This window comes from Bemisia tabaci, chromosome 2 (genome assembly GCF_918797505.1).
Source record: "Bemisia tabaci chromosome 2, PGI_BMITA_v3".
Taxonomy (NCBI): domain Eukaryota; kingdom Metazoa; phylum Arthropoda; class Insecta; order Hemiptera; family Aleyrodidae; genus Bemisia; species Bemisia tabaci.
In genome coordinates this window covers 43422111-43449183 of record NC_092794.1, presented here as the reverse complement: position 1 = coordinate 43449183, position 27073 = coordinate 43422111, and the positions used below count along the sequence as shown (strand labels likewise).

Genomic DNA, 27073 nt, shown 5'->3' with positions numbered 1-27073 from the left:
CAGGAACAGAGCTCCTCACTGGAAAAGGAACACATTGGATCTAGAGTCCAGACTCTTGAAAACATTGACAAGAAAAAATACTCTTGATTCAATCAGATTTCAGCTTAAACCAAAAGGAAATCCGCTCAAATTAAGAGGCTTGGTTCTTGATCTAAGCAAAAATCCGATCGAATCAAGAGTATTTTTTCTTGTCGATGTTTTCAAGAGTCTCGACTCTAGATCCAATGTGTTTTTTTTCCAGTGCTGAAAATCATGGAAAATCAGGGAATGAGCATGACAAAGAATTTTAGACACCATGCCCAGTCTGGCAACGCCCCGTGAAACACCGGGAAAGCATTCGGACTTTGTTGGCAGCGGACGCTGGCGCATTGCTTCGGGATGAGCCACCGCGGGTTTCCTTCCAAATCCCTCGGAGCTCCCTCTTATTTCGGTCTCGTTTCGGGGTCCGGCCACGGTGACGGGGGGCCGGGGGGCGGGGACCCGGGGGTTTTCGCTTGCCGCACGTCGGATCCCGCTGCCCAAAGGAAAACTTTCGTCGGCGTCCCCTCGCTCCGCTTTCGTCGCCCCCTCCCCCGGTCGTGACACCTCTCTCCCCGAGTCTACCTGGCCCGAGGGCGATTCCCTCCAGTCCGTTGCGCCCCGCGGCTGATATTTCTCCGAGTCGTCATCGTGACCGATCTTGGTTTATTGAGTGGAACGGTTCCGGTGTCTGAAGTCGATTTTCGTCCCTTGCAAGGGAAACAGGACTCCATTTTTGCAGGTTATATTTGCGTCTGACCGCTTTCTGATTTTTCTCGACTTTTCTCCCATTTTTATCTGTTTTTGCCCGTCCTTGGATTATGGAACCTCCAGTGTGAACTCTCTAATCGACGAATAAGAGTTAGAGAGGGGTCAAATTCGACTTTTGAAAAATTTCTAATTAGAGAAATATGCATTGCCCTTTTTACAGGTCATGTTGCTTTTGACCGTTCTTCGCCTTTTTCTCCCATTTTCGACTATTTCTCCGGCTTTTATATTGTGTTTGTCAGAATGATCATATTCAGAGGTCCTTTCCAAATTATTTTTGGTTGGTTTTTATCCTTGGTCTTGTTCATTTTTTTATCATGAATTGAATGATTTCACTTTTTCAAATTTTATATTTCGTTAAACTAAGTACCTAGCCGCTCTATTTTGAGCTTTTCTCCGTTTTACATTTTTTGGCTGATCTCATACTACTTGGACCATACTTTGCAGTTTTTAATTACGTTTCGCACCTCAGTTTGAAAGCACCATGTGTACCATCAGTTACTCCATGTGCATAAGTGTTTTTGCGGATGAGCCAGAGATGTAGTTCCCAATTGAAAAATGTTGTCTATTTTTCACTGTCTCCATTTGCGTAACCTCAAATGGACCGCATTTTCCAATCAGTAACTGCAGTTTCTGGCTCAGTGTAGAAACAACGCATGTACGATTAGTATCCCTATATGCACATGCAAATGACTGTGTTTACGGATGGGCTAGAAATTGAAATCGCAATCTGTATTCCAAATTTGAACATTCCTAAAAAGCCCCTTGCTTCCTCATTGGCGGATCCAGCAAATTGGCAACATTGTTTTTTCCCCCATTTAAACCCATGGAAATGCATCGATTGCGGTAGGGGCCAGGTTCTCCGACAAGAATCGATTATTTAACATATGCCTAAATATAGGAAATCCGATGTTGCCAAATTGCTGTATCCGCCTCTATTCTATACTTTGTCAATGCATGTATGTGGATAAACCTAGAGTCCCTTTATACTGAGAGTCAAGACAGCACCCCTCATGGAGTCACAAACGGGAATAAAGATTACAGAAAAAGAACGTTTTTTGTAATCTTTGATCGGTCCGTTCTCAAATTCCTTTCCCTGTTCCTTCTCATTCCGTTTGTTCCTTGCCGAACCCGTAATTCCCTGGTCCATTCCAGATTATAATCTTTGCAATCGGTGAAAATGTAATCTTTATTCCCGTTTGTGACACTGCGAAGGCCTAAAATACGGGATCCAATCAGAAATGGATTCACATTGTCTTGACTCTCAGTATAAAGGGACTCTAGTAGGGGCCAGGTGCTCCGACAAGAATCGATTATTTAATATAGGCTTAAAAGGAGGAAATCCGGTGTTGCCAAATTACCGTATCCACCTCTATTCTGTATTATATAAATGCATGTATATGGATAAACCGTCACTGATCGGTCGTGCCATTTGGATGTGTTGCAGGTGCGGTGCCGTGCGGGAGTGGGAAGCGGGGCGATGTCGACGGTGTACTGCGAGGTGGAGGTGGGCAAGTCGCGGGAGGGGCTCCGGCTCTCGCTGAACCGGAGCCTGAGCGAGCCGGGGCCGGCGGCGGCGGCGCCCCTCCCGGCTGCGGCGGCCCCCGCCAAGCGCTGCAAGGTGGACTGCTTCTCCCTCCCGGCGAGCCCGTGCTCCGAGAGCGCCACCCTCCAGAAGGCCCTCCTCGCCAAGTGCGTGCGCCTCTTCGAGCCGGAGACCCTGGCCGGGCGACTGGTCGGGCAGGTCAAGTCCCGGAGCCTCCTCGTCGTCGACTGCCGCCCCTTCCTGGCCTACAACGTCAACCACATCCGCGGCTCCATCAACGTCAACTGCTCGGACCGCTTCAACCGGCGCCGGCTCCAGCAGGGCAAGGCCACCCTCGCCGACCTGGCCACCACCCGCGAGGGGAAGGATCTTCTCAAGAAGCGCACCATCAAGGAAGTGGTCGTCTACGACGACTCCACCTCCGACCTGGAGCGCCTCCCGCCCAACCACCCCCTCTTTCTCGTACTATCGTCGCTCGTTGAGGACAACCGGGAACCGGCTATTCTTCTAGGTAAGCACCATCGTATACCTTATCTCAGCAATGTCTAATGCTGCCATGCTAAAGAAAAACGTCGTATAAGCCTTCAGATGTTGCCATATTTCCTCAATTAAAGTCAAATTCACCAGGAGAATTACGTATGAATATTTTTTTTTTTTTACCTCTTTAGGCTATATTGCCCGCAAATTAATCTAAAAATCTCAAGAAAACTATACAAAAATTCAAGGAAATTCAAGGTTTCTAGGAGATTTGACAACTCTCGAATGCTCATACGGCGTTTTTTCTTAGCACGGAAGAATGGTCCAGAATACGGAAAAAGAAGAGGTAGCGATAATCCCTTAAAATTGTGGTACTACCCAATTTTCTTGCATCATTTGGGTATTTCCATTTAGTTTTGGTAGCGCCACAAGTCAAGTTGGAGGTAGCACCGCAACAGTTGGGTTAGTAACCTAATTTATCAGGGTATAATACAATTTTAAGCTCCTGAATCAAATCGGGTCTCAACCCCTACCTCTTCTTTCCGTGGAAGTCCAAATTATTATTGATTTTTTGGGGCAGGCAGGAAATGCTGAAAAGTACAAAAATTCCGGAAGAAGGTCCAAATTTCTCCGCTTCATCTAACGTGTTCTTTTAAGCATGATGTCTAGAATTACCGGCACTAATCAGGGAATGAAACATCAACATGAAAAATCGTGGAATTCGTTAGGTTGGAGTTTTCACTTGAAATCTTGAGTTTTCACAACGAAACTATTCCCTAAACATATCGTCAGGAAATGAAGATAATCAAGAATTCTAGATCCCATGACTTTAAGATAGTCTGGAAAGTATGCAATCCCTCGCTAGTTGATTCTTAATTATTTTCCCATTGGATCGCGATTTTGTAGTCAGTCGATTTTCATGCCTGATTTCGTGCATGTATTTAAATATTGATGACCAGCAAAGCTAGAAATTTTCCAATTTTGTTTTCTCTAAGGATAAGCGGGAGTTCCCGATAGCAGGATGGGAAGTTCTCGTTTGGACTCTAGTCAGTGGCGGGGCCAGGAATTCAATTGGGTCGGGTTCCTCGGGTCTGGAACCGGCTTAAGACCTGGCTCTCGGGGTCGGGTTTGGATGGAAGGTTGTCTTTCGGTGGCTCGACGAGCGGTTGATGATCCGATGACTCATGAGTCATTGGTGCCTCGGTCTCGGTGCGCCCGGCCCGGGCCGGCAATGCCGAGTCTACGGGAGGTTATCCCGGTCATCGCGCCAGAGCCAGAGGTCACAACTCGCAGACAATTATTCAACCGACGACGACGAGAACTATGACGCCGGCCTGGCCGAACGCTCTCCGGCCGCTCTTGCACGACGGTGAAGGTGCATACACTTGAAGTGGATCTTCAGTTTTTGCGCAATGCCTATTGGGTACGATCGATATATATTCAGGATTGCGACAGTTAAGGAATACCGGGTAAATCGGGAAATGTCAGGGAATTTTGAAAAGTCAGGGAAAGCCTGGAAATGTCAGGGAAAAATTGTTGGGTCACCTTTATTTGCTATCTAGAATGGGTTCGACGTTTCAAGCAACGCATTGCCCGGGAATTGCCAGGGAATTTTTAAAAGTCAGAGAAAGCCTGGAAATGTCAGGGAAAATGACGAAAATGTCAGGGAAAAATTGTTGGGTCACCTTTATTTGCTGCCTAGAATGGGTTCGACGTTTCAAATAACGCATTTTGCCTGGAAACTATTCCTTATAATGTCCTTTAAACCGTCTCGCATACCTTCAATTGTCAGGGAATTTTACTAGAATGTGTCAGGAAAACAGGGAAATGTCAGGGAATTTTAAAAAGTCGTGGAAAATGACGAAAACGTCAGGGAAAAATGCTGCCGTGCAACGCAAGAACGCCGTAGACGCCATTTTAAATTTTTTGAGAACAATGTATCATATCAGAAAAGCTCTTGTACCTCGGGACAATGTTTTTACAGAATTCTTTCGCAAACACCGCTGTATTGACACCCTTGGTTTCTTTCACCAGTTTCACCTTGCTTTCATCAGTCAGTGTGCCTCATATGCGTGTTGTACTGCTGGTTACTCAACGTGAAACTCGAATGAAAGCAAGGTAGAAGAAACTAAGGGTGTGTAGAAAGTTGATGTTTGGACGGATCTTATTATTCTTTGCTAATCTACAAGAATCAAGCATCGAAACACGATTCTATGACCAGCGCAACTGATCCATTGGGAACCATAATTTCTTGATCATCCGTAAAAACGCATATGTGCATATAAAAACTAATGGTACTTACGTTGTTTCTAATCCGAGCCAGCTATTGCAGCTCCAAATCGCAAATGTAGCCCAATACCGGAGGATCATAAGTCGCGGAAGCGAGTCCGATTCCGAGAGGGAATTAGTCCACGATTCCGCTTCTGGCCCTCGTCCAAAGGTCGGGAAAATGTTTCGGCTCCGGTTAAAAATAAATCTCCGAAAATATTTTGGGTTTAAATAAGAGCGTATTTTGAAACGAGTGCCACTAATATTAGAAAAGGACAATCCGAACACGAATTCTGTCTTGGATTTTGTTTTTTTTTTTCGTCCCCGCCGCGCCGTCGACGAAGAGCGGGAAGTGTCGAAGCTGGCTGGGCACGTGGTCGATGACCAGTGAAGAGACACAGCCCGTTGAGTCATCCTCCAATTTTACCCACTCAACGGAGCTATTTTGAATTTCGTGACTAATTTTCTCCTCGCGCTTTCGAGTTCTCGTTTCTTACTCCCCTCCCCTCCCTTCGCTCCCTGTCAACCCTGCCTCTCTCTTATCTCAGACTCTTTTTTACAGCCAAGTCTACTAAATTAGTTGTTAAATTACAAACCTCGCAGGCTAAAAGTCAATTAAAAGTAGGAAAATAGTCAAATCTTGAAGACGAACAATGTTTCATTTAGGTATAAGGCGAAATTTTTTAAATTTGTCAGAATTTTGGAATTAAATAAACATTATAAAATTACGAATTTTTCTTAGGTATTACGTAAAAATATTGTCCGAACGTTTTTTCACCATCAAACTTTTACAAAGTCTGTCCTCCATGAAAACTCAAGCAATACCTTTTGAGGAAAATCGATAGGACGTCTCTTTGAAGTAATAACTGTTTGAAACGAGGGGCTCTCTTGTTATGTCAACGATAAATTCTCGTTACGACGTATGCCACAGAAATTCCTGTTGATCCAATGGGAAGAGATTATCAGTGCAGTGGCGCAACGTGTAATCGAATGGACTTTATTTTACAATTAGGAACTACAACCTCTGGCTTATCTGTAGAATCACTAAGGCGCATAGGTGCATAGGTGGTAGGTAGTAATGGTGCGCACATCGTTTCTAATCAGAGCCAGAAATTTTAGTTCCCAATTGCAAAATGTAGTTCAAATGGTCCGTCGTGCAGGATCGTGGAGCGTTAAATGTTACCCAAATTTCACGTCAAAACACAAGGTTAACACAGTCAGGAAATGCCGGGAAAACCGGAAAATGTCAGGGAATTTTAGATCGTCAGGGAAAACCGGGAAATGGACAAATTATCAAGTCACCTTTATTTGCTTTATGGGTTTGATGTTTTGAACGACAAATTTTGACTGGAAACTATTTCTAATGATGTTTTTTTAACCATCTGGCACATTTTCAATTGTCAGGGAATTTCTCCAGAATGTGTCAGGAAAATGTCAGGGAATTTCATTTGCTAAATTCTGTGACAACCCTGAAAACAATTTTTCTCTCCTGAAGGATGACAAAAAAAATCGATTTGATTAGGTGTGCGTAACCTCTTTTAATGAAACTGGAGTGCGAAGTGAACGTAATGAGGTGGCGAGTGGAGGTGCGGACAAGCTAGCTTGTAATTAAATATGCGTACGTTGCAACATCTGAGTCATTCAGTAATGACATTATTCCCTTTCTTCTTCTTCGTCCTTTTTATTAGTTTCCAGCCTATTATCGGGCCGTGGCTTTATTCGAGCGCTCAAATGCGGGTTATTCCGCGTCCAGAAATGTTGAACTCGCTGAAATTCGCTCGAACTAGTCGATTCTCCGCAGTAACGTGCAGACCGCTCAATTACGGTTGTGTAATGTATGATTGGATGTGTCACTAGATGTGTCATAGGCACACATATTTCGGATAATTGTTCTAATGGCTCCCTGATGTGCGCCGACATAGACCCAAACGTTAAAATTGATAACTTCAGTGTCCTTCATTAATACCTCGACCCAAATTTTCATGCTGAAATTCGGAAGGTATTCACAACTTCCAACTGAAATCGAATTTTATCTCCCTCTCGACTTTTCTCGACGAAAAATTTGTCATGCTCGAAGTCGGAAATCAGGAACTGAAACAGTTCAGAAAATGTATGAAGAAAACCGCGAAATATCGAGGAAATACTCTTTTATATTACTGAAAGTACGCTCTTGGTGAACAGGAGATTTTATAAAAAAAAATCGATTTCTCAGACATCGCGTAAAGTTTGACTCTTAGGTTTAGGCACGTCAAGAAAACCGTAAGGATAATTTTTTGCTTATGCGTTTTGCTGATGAAGCCAAAGCTAGTGAGGAAAAATCAGACAATATTGGCGCAAGAAGCAACATGTGATCATGACTCACGAATTATTTATTTTTCCTTATTTTAAAATTCAAATTGGCACATGGGTCTTTTTTCAAAAAGCTCAATTCCTGTTGATGCAGTGGGAAATGTTCCTCGGTGTAGCGAGCGACTTAACGTATAATTTTCAAATGATCGTTTGAGCAGGATCTAACAGCATTAAATGAAGACGTTAAGAGTTCGGAAAACCGCAAGGATAATTTTGGCACATGCTGCTATGTATTTTTCTGAAAAAATCAGAGCAAGCAGGAATAAGCAGGTAATATTGGCACAAGTATCAGCATGTGGTTGCGACTTATGACCATTGGCTGATCCAGCAAATTAGCAACATTGTCTTCCCCATTTACACCTATGGAAATTTATCGATTCTTGGAAGGGTCTGATGCTTCGACAAGAATCGATCATTTAGCATAGGTTTAAACGGACGAAATCCGGTGTTACCAAATTGGTGGATCTGCTCATGACTCTTTAATTTTGTACTAAAGTCAGGAAGAAGAGGGGGGGGGGGGTCCAGGAAATTTTAAAATTTTACCGAACATGCAACCCTGTAGTTGCACTCTCGACCCCCTAAGAGGAGGCGCACGATCGTTGATCAATATGTGGAGCAGACAATATTTTATGAGGAAGACCACTAAATTGAGTGACTCATAGTCAGAACCGTCACTTGGAGAGCAATTTAACGCTTCCTAATTGAGTGAGGACCTGAGTTGTCAGCTGAAACAGTGAAACACCCAGTGATCCCAGTTTAGACACCACCGACCGGCCTCTTTCGCCCCCACGCCTGAAATCGCAATTTTCGTCTTAGTCAAATCTGCCATGTTACCCCAGTAAAAATAGATCGTCCACCGAAGACGAAATTGTCCTCTCGAATTCCGTCTGGTGCAGAATTTCCAAATTTTTTCCTCACAAAAAAAAAAGCTTTCAGTTTCTAAATTTTAATTCTAGGCGGCGGTGGCCATGGCCACCCCGGCCAATCTTTAAACACTCCCCCTAAAAACTTTTTTTTTGCGTGAAAAACTTTGTGGTGTATATTGCATGGGCTCAAGGGAAATAGGACCGACCTTTGTAGATTTCTGATCAAGAAAGTCAAAGTTTCCACAAAAATCGTTGTTTCTTTTGAATTCATGATAACTGAGATCCTCTTTGGAGTGCGAAAGAAAGCCAAGTCCGGTCAGAAGAAAAATCAGTGACATTTTCAGTTTGAAATTCCCAAGATTTTCCTGGTGATAATGTAATTTTTGCGTGAAAATTTGGCAACATCGAACTAAAGTTACGTCCGTGAGGTAAACGTCGAGTTTTGGTGCCTGGCCTTGTGGCAAGTTTAAAGAAGTGAAAAGTCCTTTGATACAGGAATTGGTCGAGCTTTTGGCAACCAAGTTAGAGCTTGTGAGGTTCGTTGGCCGTCCGTCCGTCCATTATTCGTCAAAACGTCGCACAGAGGGCCAGATCGAATTTAGCTGGACAAAAGTCCATTTTGGCTTGTCCAGAAAATTCGAAAATAGACACCACTGAGCGATGAGGTATATCATGGAGTATCTGTACATCACTGGGTTTGGGGGTCTTATCACTAATAAGACTGCGATGCCAAGATTTTCCCGAGCGCGCGTGGTGTGTTTATTTATCCTATATGCTGGCTTGGTTCAACGCTCATCCAAAAGGTTATGTTCCACAAACCTTCGAGTGTTTCCCAACATAACGAGTGTTTTACCAAGTTAGATTAACATGTTTTCATTTTACTTTAAGGTATTTTTATCAATTTTGTGCATTGTATAGTCTGGTACACAAAATTAAAAACTGGGCACGAAAATGTCCTAATTTTTAGGTTTAAAGTGGTCTGCAATTTTCTGTAAAGATCTGTAAGGTTACGGACCGCTACCATGTGGTTCAGTACATCCTAAACATCTAAATTTTCATTGGTTCATTTGCTTTTTCTTGCTTTACCGTGAGTTATGAATTTTTTTGTGACGCAAGATCGAGGATTTTATGCTAATTTCTTATATTAGATCACTCACGTGCCAGGCATTGGCGATTCTTGCATGTTGGCATCAATGCTCTTTCTCATTGTAAATACACTAACGAAAATCGATTCTAGGTTAGGATTTTCGATATATATCGATTCTATCGTAGATGTGTTCATATGGATGAAAGACAGTGTTGCCAAATTGCAAGCATGTCGTATAATGGCGCTATCCTACGCTAATCTACTTATATTGTTATTATAGATGTCCATACAATTGCTGCCCGACTTCTGGGGTTAAATTATGACTGATTCTGAATAAAATTTTCTAATTCAAGGTTTTATTCCGGCTTTGCCTCTCTATCTTCTAATTTCTGGCAAAAGAAGTGCATTCTTTAAAACAATATTTTCATTGGTTCCGCCAAAAAATACGCGACAAGCAGACGACTCCTGAATTTTCTGGACATGTCTGGAGAGTTCAAATGGTCAATTTTGTGTAAGAACACACTCCGAAATTTTAGAATTTCTTTGGTCTACTCGCAATTTTTCGCAATTTTCTGAGCAATGAGTATTTTCGTTGGGCGAGATGAGATTCAATACTATAATTACGCTGAAAAATACGCGACATGCAGACGACTCCTGAATTTTCTGGACATGTCGGAAGGGTTCAAATTGTCAATTTTAAGTAAAAGCACACTCAGAAATTTGAGAATTTCTTTGGTTCACTTGCAGTTTTCGGCAGTTTTCTAGGCTATGAATATTTTCGTTGGGCGAGATGAGATGCAATGCTAATTCTGCTGAAAAATACGCGACATATATTCCCATATATTACCCAAAGATAAATCATCACTTTTCAAATTTTTTAAATTTTAAACTGAAAAATGTTGAACAAAGAAAGCAAAACTGTAATTTACTCACTAAAATAACCCTCAGAAACCAATTTCTTCACACAAAACAATCTCAGGTACCTCTGAAGATTTGAGTGAAAAATTGCTATTAATTACCCGTTGATAAAGCAATTTTTTTAAATAATTCTCATCAAAAACTTCAAAATTTCTTTAAAGAAACCCAAAATATGGATTCAGCGATCTAAATTACCCCTAAAAACATACATTCTCTCATATTAGTAAGTTCAGGCGCCTCTGAGGACTTTTGACCGGCTAAACTTGGCTCTGCCCTCCGTGCGTCGCCTCCTGACGTAAACACGTAACTGCACCCCGCGATGAACCCCGCCGTCAATGTAACTCAATGCTTTTCCGGGCGCATCTCTAAGTGGAGTTACGCCCTTTTGTCAGCCAAGCGTCGAAAAAAGTTAATTGTCTCTATTAGATAGTGCTGATGTAGATTGACATCGCGTCAACGCGGAGTTCTCCTCGGTCAAGACACAAATATTCGGGGGCTATTATAGGGTGGTCAAAGTCAGAGGTTAAATTTGATTAGGAAAAATAGAAAACATTCAAGAGAAAAGAGCAAAATGACCAAAAATCATCAGGGAATAATTGCGGTTGTCTGGATTGGAACGGTGATTTCTCACGTCTTGCATCGCATAGTTCCAGTTTGAATGCACCTAAAACTGATCAGAGAGAACTCGGAAAAGTACGAGAATCCGTCGTTTCCTTGACAAAAGAACGTGAAGACTTTGCAGCGTTGCAATTTTCCATTCGAAAATTGTATTTTTACCAGGAAATTCCACCTGAAAATTGCACTGAATTTTCTTCCGCTTCCATGCGAAAGTCATTTAAATTTCGGACATGATTTCCTGTCATATTCGTGTAGAAAATTAAATTTCTTGAGTCGAATTAGGAACCTTGGACATGGCGTTACGTTCCGCCGCACGGAGAACGATGAATTAAAGTTCTGAACTGTGGCCACCCTGTTATGAGTCTATTAGTGATAATTACGTCAAAATATTCAAACCCTCGATGAAGTCGGAATAAAGTTGTACTTACTTTAGGTTCAGTAGTTGTGAAAAACTTGGAAAAAGTCATGGTTTTCTTTTAAATACCCCCTCCCCCTTACAAAAAAAGAAGGAAAACTGGAAAACTTGAAAAAGTCGAGTAATTTCCCTGAAGGTCAGGGAATTTGTTACACTTGCTGATGTTGTTGTCGTCCTCTTTTTTTTTTTTTTTTTTTTTTTTTTTTTGTAAAGAAATAACATCCTGATACCTACCATACAATGAGTTGTCCTGAAATCTGAGACCCTGTTTTGGACGGACGATACCATGGAAATCACCCCTAAGGGTAACAATTAATCAGAGGGCTCCGGGAGAGATGACTTAGTCATACTACTTACAACCCTCGGCGGGCGGCCCCGGGGGGTGTTTACCAGGGAGGCTGGGCGTTTATCTCGGAGCGGTATCTTCATCCGGCCCTGGCAAAGCGAGAGTGAGTCATTTGTAAGCCATTATCGGGACTCGACGGGCCCTCGCACAGGGTGGAATCCCTGCCGCCGGATTAATCGTCGGACGCACGTCGAAAACGCGTCGCGGGGGAGTGGCCAGGGGGTGGAGGGTGGACCCGCCCACCCCCGTGATATTTAATCTCCGCAAACAAAAACACACACGAGCATGGAGAGTAACCGCAAGCAGATCAAATGCAACTTAGACCCCTAGTTTTTTGCCAGGGGTGAAGTCGCGAAGGGCGGTCCTATAGCGGGGAAGCTCTTTACTGTGATCTGGAGGATGAGGGAACCCCAACTCGCGTACCGGTCCAGTGTTTCCGGAGGGTGGCGGAGTTTCGCGAAATTTAAAATCGCGGAATTTCGTGTGAAATATTTCCGGAAAGAGCTTGATTTGGACCGAGTTTATCATAAGAAAAACCAACGCACATTTTCGAAAAATTGAGTTAAGAATATGTTTGAGTTCCATTAGTCGTTTATTTTCTCCTGCCAAAATCTGAAGTCGAAAAAAAGAAATTAGTAAGTGAAAAGAGGGATTAAAGTTTATCCTCTACATTGTGCCTTACGAGGAATAAAACTTCAAACCTCTTTTTCTCAGTTTCAACTTAATGTGGGTTGGTTCCCTCTGATGAACTCGGTCCCTCTCAGAATAGCTCATTTTTCGCAATCCTCTATCCCCTGAATTTTTTTTTTTACATGAATTGTGTTCGATGTAAGTCTTTTCCTCCGAAATTTCTGACCTCCAAACTGTTCTTTACTTTGAGCGCTAGAGAGGGTCAAATTTGTATCCTTTACAAGTAGTTCTTACGTGAATGATATCCGGATCGCTAGGATATCTGTATTCAATTTGCTTTTACGAGACATCGAGTCGTTAGGGATTCAACTTTGACCCGTCTAGTGCCTCCAATGAAGAATATTTTGAGGAAAAAAGTCTCACACCAAACACAATTTATGTAAAAAAAAAATTCCATACAAATAGCACAAATGGAAACAAACACAAAATGGTACTTAACAGAGCAAGGGAAAGGACGCGCGTTGATGTCGGCGCAGAGATACAACTATTCGTGCTTGATGGATGTCCGTGTTGCGTTTGCAAGATTGAAGGCGTGATGGCTGATGGCGATGGCGCGAAGCGTGAACTCGCAATGCTTTGCTGCGCTCCAGTGATATGTCGCTCTCTTATTCGGGAGAAAATTTTAAAAACGAGGCCGGATTACGTCTCTCCTACCTTCGGCTGCGTTGATCATGTAGCCTTTGAACCATCAATACAAATAGAACAAATTGGAACTTACTCAATGTGGTAACAGAGCAAGGGAAAGAACTCGCGTTGACAACGGCGCAGAGATACAACTATTCGTGCTTGATGGATGTCCGTGTTGCATCTGCAAAATTGAAGGCGCGAGGCGTGAACTCGCAATGCTTTGCTCTGCGTTCTTGAAGCTCTTTTGGAAAATATGGAATTTGCTCGTCCACCAGCTGGAATAAACGCGACTCAGTCCATCTTAACTACAAAATGACTTGAGTGTGGCAAGTGCTTCAAATTTTATTGAAACCTGGGAAAGTTCGTAAATTTTACCAAACCCTGAAAAGTCAGGAAATTCTGCTTCGGAATCTGAAATTCTTTCATCCAGCCTTAACAGATAATTATTTTCTACTGCACCCTGACGCTCTTTCATGGTCTCCTCAAAAGTAGAACTCGCGAACGTTAGAATCGTATAAAGCTCGTATTTGCTGTTATACTCTCATATTGTAATTTTTTTCTAAGCTCAAGAGCCCTCTTGTTGAAAGATTTTCGTGAAAAGCATTACATCAGTTTTCGCACTAACGCTACTGATTTATTTATAATTTGCCACGAGTACTCCGAAAAGGAGCAGTGATGAATGCAAGGCCTGGATCCGTCTAAAATTTTCTCTGGAACACCTACTCAAGACTGACAGCCCGTTCGGAGAAGTCGAGTGAATAGACTCTGCTCGGTGAAGCAGGAGACAGTGATTCAACCTCTAGCGATGCCTCATCGCTCAGCAATTCGCAGGATCCTTCATCGACAACTCTTTTTATAGAATAGAATATATATAATTGCAGAGGGAGCATCGCTCCAGCCAACTTTTCTTGAGCCGGAACTTGCCTTGTCCAGCATTCAAATGCGATTGCAGAGTTTATCAGAGGCTTTATTTCAGCGGAATCTCAGAAAAAGAAAGAAATCAACATAGAGAAAAATAAAATAAAATAAAAAACACCTTAACATCTGAATAACATGATCGTAACGTTCAATAAAAATCCATATAATTCAGGGTTGCCGGCCGTCGGGAAAATCAGGGAAATTCAGGCAATTTATGACGACCGGGGAAGTCAGCGAATCCTATGGGAAAAGTCAGGGAATTTCCGACACATCTACTAATCTTTAAAATTTTTCTCTGATCTTCCAACTGTGACCCTTTCTGGTCATTTTCATGGCTTGTCATCTCTTAACCAGCTACTGGATGCATTTTTCCACGATTTGATCTCTAAACAAGGAACTTTCGTCCGAGGTCTACCAAAAGTGGCCGATGGTCGAGGAAAGTCGGGGAATTGGATAATTTTGGAATCGGGGAAAAGCAGGAAAAGTCAGGGGAAAGTCAGGGACTTTGAAGGTGAAAAAATTATGGCAACCGTGTAATTTCAAACAACCAAACAATAGTTACCACGTCAGAACTGTAAAACCATGAAATCTGGATAAGTGAGGTCCATGAAACTCAGCAACCGAATGTTATCCATAACATGAAAATTATACCACCTATCATAAAAAAAATCCCTGATAACCAATAATTTTCAAAAATATCAAGCCCAGTATTACTAATTGTTTAATACACCCTCATTCAGGCCCTTTTTACATGCACCGATATAATTAAATAAGACGTTGGATATACGGTTAAGCTAGTCACTTTCGTGGTAAGTTTCCGCGAAGATCTATGAGAGGCCTATTCGTCGTGTTCTCTATTCGTGGCTCCTCTGGCGAAAGAGCTTATCTCTGTTTCCACTTGGGCCCCGAAAAGAATAGAGTTAGATGGAGAACAAGGCTCAGTTGGAAACCGAAATACAGGAACGCCCGCTCTTAACCCGGGCTTAATTTGCTGATACCACGAGCGATGATCACATCGCGATCGCCTCGACGGATTTTCTCTATGACATCACCGCCTGATCAGTCGATCTACTTGTCGTGACTGCGTGTATTCGTGAAACTTAACTCCAGAGTCGCTGGGTCGATAACCTCCAGCGATCCATTTTTTTTAGATCGAAACACTAAGCTGGAGAGCTGCCCACTAAAACTGAAAACATTTTCAAAATACGTTGAAAATGTTTTGATTTTGCAATTGATGGTAAATTCGACAATACTTTCATCATTATTTTTATTTAACTTTAGTTTCAAATCAATTTAAAATATTGTTGACAGTGATTAAATTGCAATTGAGTTTTAGAGCAATTTTTTTTTTTAAAAAAAAAATGTCATAAAATCATTTTTGAAGTACGGTCGAAATGTCCGAAAGTTCTTGGAAGCACTTATCTTGAAAATATGAGGGCGATCGCCCCCTAAAGTTTGGTCAAATTTGCGTCACAGGGGCCCCTCTTGGCAAAAGGAGTCCTCTTTGGGCACGTTTGCCTTTATAGGCCTTTTACAAGCTCTCCTCCTCTTTTATCCGGAGAGGCCCCCAATCCTTCATTCGGAAGGAAAATTTCGAGTCAGTCCACCCCTGCGACGTATTATCGATTGACAGGCTACTCGCTTAGGATGAATATGTGCAATTTTTGCCACTACTTCTCTGGAATCCACTTCCTCGCTCAAAAAAAGTGCTCAAAGTTTCAGTAACACTGCAGGACCACTGCAGCTGTCCTTCCTATCAGAGGTCTAATTTTACGCGGGAGTGGATTTTCGAAAAAGTAGACGTTAAATGCAAGAATTCTCTCGTAAAACACATTCTATTAGAAGGATTGCGTTCCGAAGGAGCACGAATCCGTATCGATAGATCGGGAAGAAAGTTCCTCGCCGTATTAAATACAATCATTATCGCTCCATCCGGCATCTATGCTGATGATGGTGGCTCGTCCCATAGTGCCGTCGCGCAGGAAGAAATTTGGTCTCCAAGGATAACCGAAAGTTGGATTCTCAAAAATTATCAATCTATAATTTATGGTATCTAGGACCGGGAACAACCGAGAAAACCGGAATTCATAAGGGAATAAATAATTTCAGGTAAAAATCAGAGAATCGTTACTGCCACCGCTTGGAGCCAATTCGTTCTCAAATGCGGAACTTTCAAGTACATATTGTTTATGTTAAGGTTTATGTTATTGCACCTGAGCCGCCATATTGACCTCATAATTTATACATTTATTGCAGCAGCGACTGGAGAAAATAATGAATATTCGCTGCTTTTAAGGTCTTGAGGCTGAATTTTTTTCATCGCTCAATTCATAAAACGGAAAGAATTTTTAATTTGAAAAAAACTTTAAGCCCTGGTGATGTTTCCTCTCGGCATAATTTTCATATGCGGGCTGATGTGTATGGCTAAATCCTAAAAACAAATAAATTGCACTTGATAGGAAGAACTGGTTCATATCAATTGTGCTCTACGAGGTCGCGAGGTTATTTTGTCTTTATTGGCGTCACGTCGCGTCGCTTCGCGCAGCGCGAGTGACCATGGTCATCGATTTTCAAAAACTTCGGATTGTTTCTTTCTCAGTTTTCAATGTCTAGTCTCCGGACGCAACAGTATAGCATCAGAGTTTTTCCTTAGCGATTAAACAATCGATTAATCGAATGTCCTTCGATGCTTAAAATTTCGATTGATTGTTTAATCCATCGTATACTACGAGTAATCGAAACTTAAAAGTTTTATCAGTTTTCAGATCAAGTTTCTAAAAACGACACAAAACCTCTAAAAATTTTAGCTATAAGCCCAAACGTGCTGATATTTAATTGTATGGAAAATTAGGATTTCAGGAGAAAATATGGAAACAATTGTGTCGAAATTTGCTAAGTTATCATCGAAAATGGTCAGCACTCATGATTTTTGATTCCTATATCCAGCACAAAATGCTGATCGGATTTCGACTTACTTTAATTAATCACTAATCGAAAAACTCCATATTCAGTGGCCTTGTAGACGAATCGGAAAATTCTTTTCAGCCATTTTCCAGATCTCTATGCATTTTGCGACACTGATGGTCGGAAAGAGAGAGAGAAAGAGAGAAAAAATTACCGTAAGGAATTCCTTTTGTCGACAGACTTCAGTTCTTAATTGTAATACGGGCAGTTCATATAGTTAAATTAAGAGATAATAGTTTGCAATTCAAAATCGAGCGTGAACTTATGATTAAATTTAGCCAGTTTTGAAGGTTGAATCGTACCTTAGTGCGCCACACGCAGCCGCACAGTGTGATTGACTTTCTCCTCATTTCTTTTCCACTTCACCTGTTGCCAACTTCGACATTACTCATGGTAGTATACATGATCTCGAGTACCCAACATGTTGATTACGTCAATCGAAGAAAAAATCATGGCAGTCTAGTTCCGCCTATGAGCTGCCGCATCCCGATCCGGAAAATTGTGCCACCCCCGCAAATTCCAGGAGACCACTCAGTAATACACCGACGCCTCTCAGTTTCAGGTCCTATTGTCGTCGCTTCTCAGACGCAAGGGCGTATCTCAATCTCCACGTGAGCTCTGTTTTACATATACAACCATGTCTTCCATAGCTCATACGGAAATCGAGATACGTCCTTACGTCTGAGTAGCGACGCACAGTGGATCGAGTCAATTAGAGAGGTCGGACATGAAATTCCTTACTAAAACTGCAAATTTTGATGTTTATTTCGCCACATTTTAAATTTTAAGGGTTGTCCCTAGATGAAAATTCCACGAGGAAACCAATGGAACTACTTTTAGAACCTCAAAGTTTTATATAAACGGAGTTATGAGCTTTTAAAGTTTCAAAATTTTGTCCGACCTCTCCTAATGACTCGATCCACTGTGCGATGTTGCGAGCGTGTGAACTTGGCAATTATCTATGTATCTATATCTATCTAAAGCGGGTGCGATTGCGGTTTGATTGGTCGGCACCGCCGAAAAAGCGTGGCGGGTTGGCGTGCGGAGCGGAGCACGAGCGCTATGTGGTCCAAGGTAATAAATTCTCGAGAAATTATTCAGCTCAAATGCAGATTTCCTCGGTGCGAGTGGCGCGCGTCGAGTGGCCAGTGGCTCTTGATCGGCGGTGAGTCATGCGACGGGCGACGGGCCTTGAGGAGCGGTGATTAGTTACGACGCCGAGTACACAGAGCACCCAAGAGAGTCACTCGCACCGCATAGACCCACACCGACCGCCAGGCAATCACACACGCTAAAAAAAAGAGCCGCTGCCGAGTTTCGCCTCCGCGGCCCATTTCCGCGTCGAGCTTGAGCACTTTATTGCCAGTGGCCGTGCTCGCAATTTGGCAACAGCTGGCAAGTTGGGTGTTGGGGTCTCATGTAACGTAGAGTACCTTTACTGCCGTGGTAAGGAAGAACGCCGTATGAACATTTGGACTACATTTTGCAATTAGGAACTATAAATTCCGGCCCGGTTCAAAAACAACGTATGTGCCATTAGCTTCCCCACGCACATAAGTGTTTTTTCGGATGAGCCAGAATTTATAGCTTCAAATTGCAAAATGCAGTCCATTTGAGAGTCGCCAAATTCTCCGGATAAAAGATGTATTTTTGAAGAAATTTTAGTATATTTTTCCTTGAAATTCTCAGATATTTTAGATCCAATACCATACAAAATTGTCTGAAAAATTTGAAGAAAATTATGCCCAGTTTTCCCAGTATATTCTTTATTTATTTAAAGAGATATGACAACGTCTGGAGGTTCATACGGCGTTCTTCCTTCGAACGGCAGTATAGGGAAAGTAGAGTTCCTATATATGGGAAGAGTAGACTTGTCAAAATGTGGAGCTCTCAGGGCCCAAAAAAACAGCCAACCTCTGAAAACGAAAAATGTCACTGTCAATCTTCGGATTCCAATATTAAACCAAAATGGTCAAGAATATTCATGAGTGAGCGTTCCTCCGCAAAAATGAGTAAATTTATGCAAAACTAAGTCAAAAGTACTAACGACGGATCGTAACAATTGTAACAATAAGTCACTCTGGATCTAACCTCAAAACTACCAACACGTCCGGAAAATGCATCAGGGAATATTAAAAAGTCAGGGAAAACCTGAAAATGTCAGGGAAAATGACGAAAATGTTAGGGAAAATTTGTTAAGTCGCCTATATTTGCTTTCCAGAATGGGTTTGTCGTACCGAATAACAGATTTTGCGAGGAAACTATTTCAAATTGCGCATTTTCAATCATCATCAGGGAATTTTACCAAATTTTTATTTTCCCCAAGCGTAAAAGTGGTTTTACGAATGAGCCAAAAATTGTAGTTCCTAACTGCAAAATTCAGATCAATCGCGTTCTCTTCAAGCATGCTTTTTCAGCTTTTCAAGCAGATTTCTCGTCACTTTATTAAGTCGGAAAAGTCGGTTCCTTTTTCTAAACTCGCTCGAACGATGAGCTAACATTCTGGACACGAAATCCACATCCTGATGACTCGGCTCTCTCCGAACGGAGTGGATGTGTCCGAAATTTTTGAGCGCTCCCATAAGTCGGAGCGTCGAACGGAAAGAGCGAAAATTCAAATATTTGCCTGGATTTCGGCGTGTGCTGTTCTCATTCGCATGCTCTGCTCCTTATACTTCTGTTTACACTTCCTCCACATTCGACTGACTCATCGTGCGGTGCGTTTAACTTCAATTCGGCACTGAGCTGTCAACGATTCGGTGTAAGAGGGTTTTTCGGCGTTTCGACGTCCTCTTCGCTGCGGACGTCACACTTTTTCGACTTTGAATAACATGAAAACCGAAGTATCTAAGTACGTTCTGATACTGCTAAAGTATCAATGAAGATTATGTCTTATAGTTTACCAAATATGAACTTCTAAACTGGCTCCTGCGTTAAATGGCATCAAGTTTAGAAGCTTTTCTGTTGCGGACGTTACACTTTCACATGCCCTCACAAATTTTTTTTTTTTTTTTTTTTTTTTTTTTTTTTTTTTTTTTTTTTTATAAATTTTATTGATATTAACCAATACAATAAATGTCACTACTACCTAATTAACCTAAGGTATCTATTGACTATTTTTAATATTAAGTTAAAGTTTTAAAAGTAAAGAACGTATAATAAGTATTCTAATACGATACTTATTATTCTAACTAACAGTATTTAATACTGCAGTTGTTGTCTTAATATATCACAAAATGTGGAAAAATATTGCATCTATTTGAACTTTTCTGCTCTTTGAACGCTGTTTGATATTGTTGAGGAACTTGACTGAAACTTAATGTGGCTGTAAATCTTAAAGATGCAATATGTAGTGAATAAAAATTTCTCCAAATATAACCTTAAAAATCACTAATCTGAACATGCCTTTAGAAAAACTGGAAAATCTTGCGAATCTAGGAGCTTGAAATGAAAAGTGAACTCATTTCATAAAATTGAAGATCTTTCCAATTCGGTGCACAAAATTTTATCGCGCACAAGTTGAGTTGATTTTTTAACCTTGAAGGTCCTGTTTAGAAATAATTCCCCAGTTTAAAGCGACATAAGTACCATTAGTTTCCCTATGTACAACAGTGTTTTTACAAATGAGCCAGAAATTGTAGTTCCTGATTGCAAAAAGAAGTCTAATTACGACTTGAGAAACTCAATTGCAGATCAGAAAGTAGTGGCGGATTTTCAGTAATGTTCACAAGGTTTGTACGTCGTGGTTTATAACTGATCTCCTTACATCCTGCAAATAATTCGCGCAAAAACAATGATATCGAATAGCGATGGCTAATCTCTTTTTGCTGACTCGCTTTTGACGATCAAAGAGGGGTTTCGCGGAAGACTGTGAGTATGTGGCACTCGTATGACGTCACGAATGACTTGAGGTTTTCGCCAGGGCTCCAGACGCAAATCCTCTTTTCGATTGAACCGCAAGTGCAGAGTTGGTATGAATATGATAAATGATCGCCATTAAGCGGAACGGATATGTTTACACTTATATAAGGTTTCAAAAACAAAACAAAAAAAATTATGGTGAAATATTTTCGAAACAACCTGGTAGAGGTATCAACACAGAAATAAGTATCCAAATGAGTAAAATATTGATGGCCAAAGTGCGAAACCACGTATCTCCGTTTGCAACATTTGAGACTTCCTGCCATACTTAATTATTTCCTTGAAATTTAGTCAACGTAATTTCTTGAAAACTTTCTTGATTTTTCTTCTCTTCTATTTTTGATTAGAGAACATTTAAAGTTTGTTGGCTTCTCTTCGAAAACATAAAATAAGGAAAACACCGCACTGGAGATGAAGTGGTTTCATACTCTAGCCATCGATATGCGGAGCTTGATATAATTATTTCGTGATTGTAATTTTGTGGGTTTTTTATTTCAACAAGTGGCTCGATTTGGGCCGGAAAGCTTTGCATTATGCGAGCATCCATGTAAAATCCCTTGTGTAAAGACCATCTATGAATTTCGTCAAGGGGTCTGACCTTGCAGGGGAAAAATCGGCGCGAAGTGCTGATCTGCAGCTACAACTTTTTCGATATCGTTCGTAAAAATATCGACGAAAATTGCCGACTTTTTACATACCCAATGAGAGTATATGCAAATTTCCAGAAATGCATACTCTTCTTTATGAGGAGAAGAGGATTGGGGGAGGATTAAAACACAGCATTCTTTGCTCTCCGAGAGCAATTTCAACGCTGAATCTAGTTGTTTCAAATCCCTATCAACCGTGGCCCATATCCGGAGCATAATAAAGCGCAATTACACAATATTGAAAAAGGCTGCGCGTGAGCCGTTGCACAAGGTTGTGAGAAGATACCTTTCCTTCCGCGTCCGATGGAGAATCGTGTAGCGGGTTGTGGAAATCTCCGTCTCTCCCCTCACCCTCCTCGCTCGACACGTGTTTTTCTTTTTCCACCCTCGCCACCCTCGAATTTCATCCACTCTCAAGTTAGTTTCGCTAGTTTTTGTGTGTTTTTGACGGCTTTAGAAAAAACTGCAAACGGATTATTATTTTTTTCCTCTTTTTTTTCGGGATTATAGTATGCTTTCAAGAACAGATACTAGAGTAAAGATCCGTGCCAAGTCTCATCTTTGAAAAGCTTACTTATAGTCTGTTCTGCAAACACTTTTTTTTTCTTAATTTAGTCGCTCCTCATCATCCACTCTAATTTCTCTTTTCCTCCGCAACTTTTTGTTATTTTATCCTTGCTGAAGCGAATTATCTGAAGTATTTATCTGAGAGTATTTATTTAGTCACACTCTTACTTTCTTTGATCAATGACTCGATTTTTTATATTATAATATCAACTAATCTTTTAATTTTTTATCTGTTACAGGTGAGTGTTTAAATCCCTATCAATCAATGTTCACAATTCAAGAAAAACGTAAGTTGTTCTTCATGTTCTATAGCAGCTGCAATTTCTTTTTGAGGTTTAAAAAAAAGAAGAGTTCCTTTGGAACTACCATGAATGGACCACGTCAAGCAGAAAGGAACCAATCCACATTAGATATTGCCAAGTTTAATTGGGCGATTTAATTTTCTACATGAAAACGGTTTTGCAGATTTTCTCGCAAATTTTAGTGAATTTTCTGCATATTTCAACGCAAATTATTTCAGAATTTCAAAAAAATTTGCACAAACGTTCACTTGTAAAAAATTAAATTGCTCCGTAAAATGTGTCAAAAACTGCGATGTGGCTTCATTCGTTTCTGCTGAACGCGGTCCAAATATTGCTTGTTTCTTTTCGGGAAATGTATCAAAAAATCCTGGAGGTAAGAAAAGACCAGCAAATATACCGAACACCGAAATATTCGCTTTCCCATCAAAATGTCACTGTTTTGCGTAATAAAAATGTCCAAATGAATCGCGCTAAACAAGAAGAGATCAAGTTTGGTTCACAATCAGTCGACTTTAAACCAGGGTGTCTAGATTTTTAAAAGCCGGGGAAAACCGGGATTCATCAGGGAATGAAAATTTACCGGTAAAATCAGGGAAACTGTTCCAGAAACCGAGAATCTCCTCTCGAACCACCCAAGGATCATTTCGTTTTCAAATTTGGCGGTCTAACCGATGGCGTCAGAACGTGCGCCAAAGAAATGGCTGTAAGATGAATTAAAATCGATATGCATATCTAAAACTCTCGAAAATTGTATTATTTTTCCCAAGGATATCCCGGTAAAGTGGGAGGAAACTTCGGTTTCTCATCAGGGGATTAGTTCTTGAAAATCGGGAAAATCAGGGAAAAATCAGGGAGTGAGTTTTGCCAAGAAAACTAGGACACCATGCTTTAAACATTTTCAATGTGTTCCTCGTGCTCCGCGAGAATTTCGGATGAGAAAACATGTCTAGTAGTTTTTAGATTCATGGCCTGTCCAGTGCTCCACTTTAGAAGTCTGGGGTTTCCCCCGCGAATTCCCCGTACACCCGCCTCCCAGGAAGCTGAATGGTCCAATCGTCGAGCACCGCCCCCCGAGGTCGGCTGCTCCCGATTCGCGGCCAGGGATGCAGGGATGAGCGGGGACGCGGCGCAGTTGACGGGATAACGTCATGACGTGCGCACTTCCTGAAAAGTGGCGCAGTGCGCGCCAATTCCGACGCGATCTCGAAGCGCTTGTGCCCGAATTTCGACGCCCCCATCCGCGACCTCCTCCTCCGCCCCCACGTGACCGGCTGCGCAGGGTCCATCCACGTCACCGATACATTCATAGAAAAGCCCGCCTGTATCCAGCATCCCTTCCTCTCGCAGCCGACTGCAGATTGGTGGTGGTCCATACTGCCGTACTAAAGGAAAACGCCGTGTGAGCCTTCAGACGTTGCCATGTTTCCACGAAGAAAAAACGAATTTTACTGCGAAGATTGTCAATATTTTTCTTCGAATTGTTCGATCCAAGAGGTTTTTTTTACCAGTGTTCAACAAAGCTAGGAATGACGCTGTACGAACATTCGGGAGTTGCCAAATCTCCCCGGATAAAATACGTATTTTTAGAGGAAAGTCAAGCGTACTTTTCCTTGAAATTTCAGATATTTTAGATTCAATTGCAAAGAAAATTGTTCGATGCCGCGGTGCATTGACTTTAAGAGTGCAGTTTCTTGTCGCCGGATTTAAGAGTCTTGAACTCTTGTTTCAAGCGGATTTTACATTGATTCAATTCAAAATCCGCTTGAAACAAGAGTCCAGACTCTTAAATCCGGCGACAAGGAAACTGCACTCTTGAATCCAAGGGTTTTTTTACCTGTGAACAGTATCTCCGCAAAAAAATTAAGTGGCGGCGGGAATTTTTAAATGTTGCATGGCGCTGGTGATATCTCGGCCGGAAGGTGACGATGTAAGAAAGCGGTGGCGTAATGAGATATGCATAAGTCAGCGTTTTGGCGAATAATTTGGCAACAGGGCTCGCTTATTTGCGTGGAAAATCTTGCGTAAGGAAACGTCGGCGCAGCGCAGCGGCACGTGTGAAACTCTCAAACGGGGACAAAATAATCATAATGGCGGCATTACCCGGTTACTCTACGCTCTAACCTGCGTAGCTAATAATCATTAGACCTTCGGCACTAACAAAGCTCCCCACCCCCACCCCCTTTTCCGTTCGATTTAAATGACATTGGACCTCTTCCGGGTTTCCAGCGATTTTTCTCCGCAAAGCTCGGGATTTTTGAATTTAATTCGCCGCGGAAAATCAGGATTTCCACGGTCGTAGACTCTGTTCGTCATATGTATGGCCGAATTCCGAAACCGCGCATCTCAGTTTTCGACGTTGCAGACCTCCTATCGTATTTTTTTTTCTTTTTTCGTGAGGCCAGCCAACATGGCTGCTTGCAGACTGCCTTGATCTCTCCTCTCTGTCCCTAGACTATCCTGCATCAATTTTAAGCCGCATGCCCCGTTCAACATCAAGAAGTGAAATTCGGTGCCGACGTCTATGTAGCGCCCAAAAACCCCGAGTGATATGGATGCGAAGTAAAAATAGCACCATAAAAGCGTATGACACTCCGCAAAAATAGTAGATTCCGCTCCGTAATATCAATAGTGTGCGCCATTTCCGTAAGGAGAATAGATTCAGCTCCGCTTTTATATTACTTGGGGTTCTTAGGTGCTATGTAGACTCCGGTAGAGACGGATCCAGTAATTTGGCAACATCGGGTTTCCTCCATTTAAACCTATGCTAAATAATCGATTCTTGCCGGAGCACCTGGCCCTTTCAATAATCGATACATTTCCATTGGTTTAAATGTAGAAAAGACCATGTTGCCAATTTGCCGGATCCGCCAATTGACTCCGGCACAGAATCTCACTCCAAAACAGCGGCGTGGTGTGCTTTGCGATGTATCGATTGATCGGTCATTTATACCTATGGAAAAGGATCGATTAAGAGGGTGTTCGTAACGAACACCTTTATAATCGATTCCATACCACTGATTCAAATGCGGAAATATCGATAATCGATCATTCACGCCACGCCACTGCTCCAAAATGTTTCATAGCGTAACTTGTAACTCTCTGAAGAAATAAAATAGGAGCTAAAATGTTGAAACACCGTAATTGAGATACGTGGTTTCGCACTTCGGCCGTGGATTTACGTATCGCCTCTCCGCGACAGAGTACTAACAGCGTCTACAGCGCTCTACGACGACGTCTCATTCGTGATCCAAGGGCAGCTCGCGAGTCGCGGGCGCGTGACTCACCGCTTCCCGCGTCGCGCGTCGCGTCGCGTCGAGCCAGGATGATTCACAATCAGCCGAGCGGGAGCGAGCGTAGCGGCGGCGTCCCGGCGACCTTCCCGCGTCCCGGACCAACCCCCCGCCCCCGCATCGCCGCTCGCAAGGTAACCTCCGACGCATCGGTAGCATTCCCTCCCTTCCCCCTCCCCCAACGAAGCGGGTGCATTTCGGCCACGTCAGCAGCGGGGGCACACTACGCCTCTCGATTTTCGGCACAGTGACGATGGATGCGCCGCTTGGATGGGGTACCTATCGCCCCTCCCCTCGCCCCCCCCCCCCTACCCCGGGTGATAAATTTTACCAGATTCGGAGGTAGTGCGCATCGATTTCGCGTTTATAGAGAGCTTTTAAAGTCGACTCCCACCCCCGCTGCATGTCCCATCAGCAGAGGCGGATCCAGACACTTCGAACCGGGGGGGGGGGGGGGGGTGTTGGATTTTTTTTTTGCACCGTACTAGGGGAACGGGAAGCTGGAACACCCCTCAGGTCAAAGGGAGGTCCAGGGGCTTCCCCCAGAGAATTAATGAAATATTATAGCATCCAGTGCATCCTCCTCGGGAAAGTTTCGAAAAATGAGTCGGTATTCGAACCGATTAGCTGATGGAGGTACAATCTCTAATAAGAGAAATGTATCGGGTCTTTTATGTGACCTGATCTGTGAAGAGGGATCTTATCTTTCCAAAATTCTAGGTAATTAGAGTAAATTGTACCGCTGCATAAATATGGATGTTTTGGAATAAGTTTGACGCTCAAAGCTCAAAAATTGAAGCAGATTTGATGTCCTGAAGCTCCAAGCCAAAAATCCTAAAGTTTTAGGTTAAATAGGTGAAGGACTCGGACGTGCACACAGGAAAAGAACGGCTAGAGCCCTTTGGTGAAAAAATTGAAGTAAAATATAACGTTGTTTTTTCAATGAGCTCTTAGAGAACGTTTCCCGTCGAGAACTCAAAATCGCCAGTTCTGAAATTCTTCCCCAAATCGGATTCTCCTGGATTTGCTCCCTAAAAATGAGATACATTTCCGCACATCCGGTCTCATTTCAGAAAAATCCCTTACATTTTCTGGAAGGGGTCAGGCCTCCCGGCTTCCCCTTGGTTCTGTCCATGTATGGCTGAAAATTTCACAGGAATAGACTCATATCTCTAGATCCAGCAATCGACGACAATAATCCTATGAATGGAACAGCGAACGTTAACGCCACCCTAGTCGTCGCTCTTCTAACGTAACGACGTATCTCGATTTCCGAATGAGCCTCAGAAAGTATGGATTCCTACGTAAAACAGGGCTCACGTAAAAAATTGAGTTACGTCCTTTCGTCAGAGGGGCGACGTATTGTCCGGCTAATCTCAAGCGTTCCCCGTTCCGGCCGTCCACAATGCCGTCAGTCGATAGGGCATTACTGCCGTGCTTAAGAGAAACACCGTATAAGCCCTCAGACGGT

The 27073-nt window shown here is 42.3% G+C and overlaps 1 protein-coding gene across 1 annotated transcript in view; it reads left to right on the top strand.

Annotated features, from left to right (window-relative positions):
- The first annotated feature begins 2249 nt into the window (after positions 1–2249).
- Positions 2250–27073, top strand: part of LOC109040059 (dual specificity protein phosphatase 10) — a 68831-nt gene continuing 44007 nt past the window's right edge. The window contains exon 1 of the mRNA XM_019055839.2: positions 2250–2843. Within this exon, the coding sequence (XP_018911384.2) occupies positions 2267–2843 (577 nt within the window). The 5' untranslated portion in view covers positions 2250–2266. The remainder of the gene's footprint in view (positions 2844–27073) is intronic.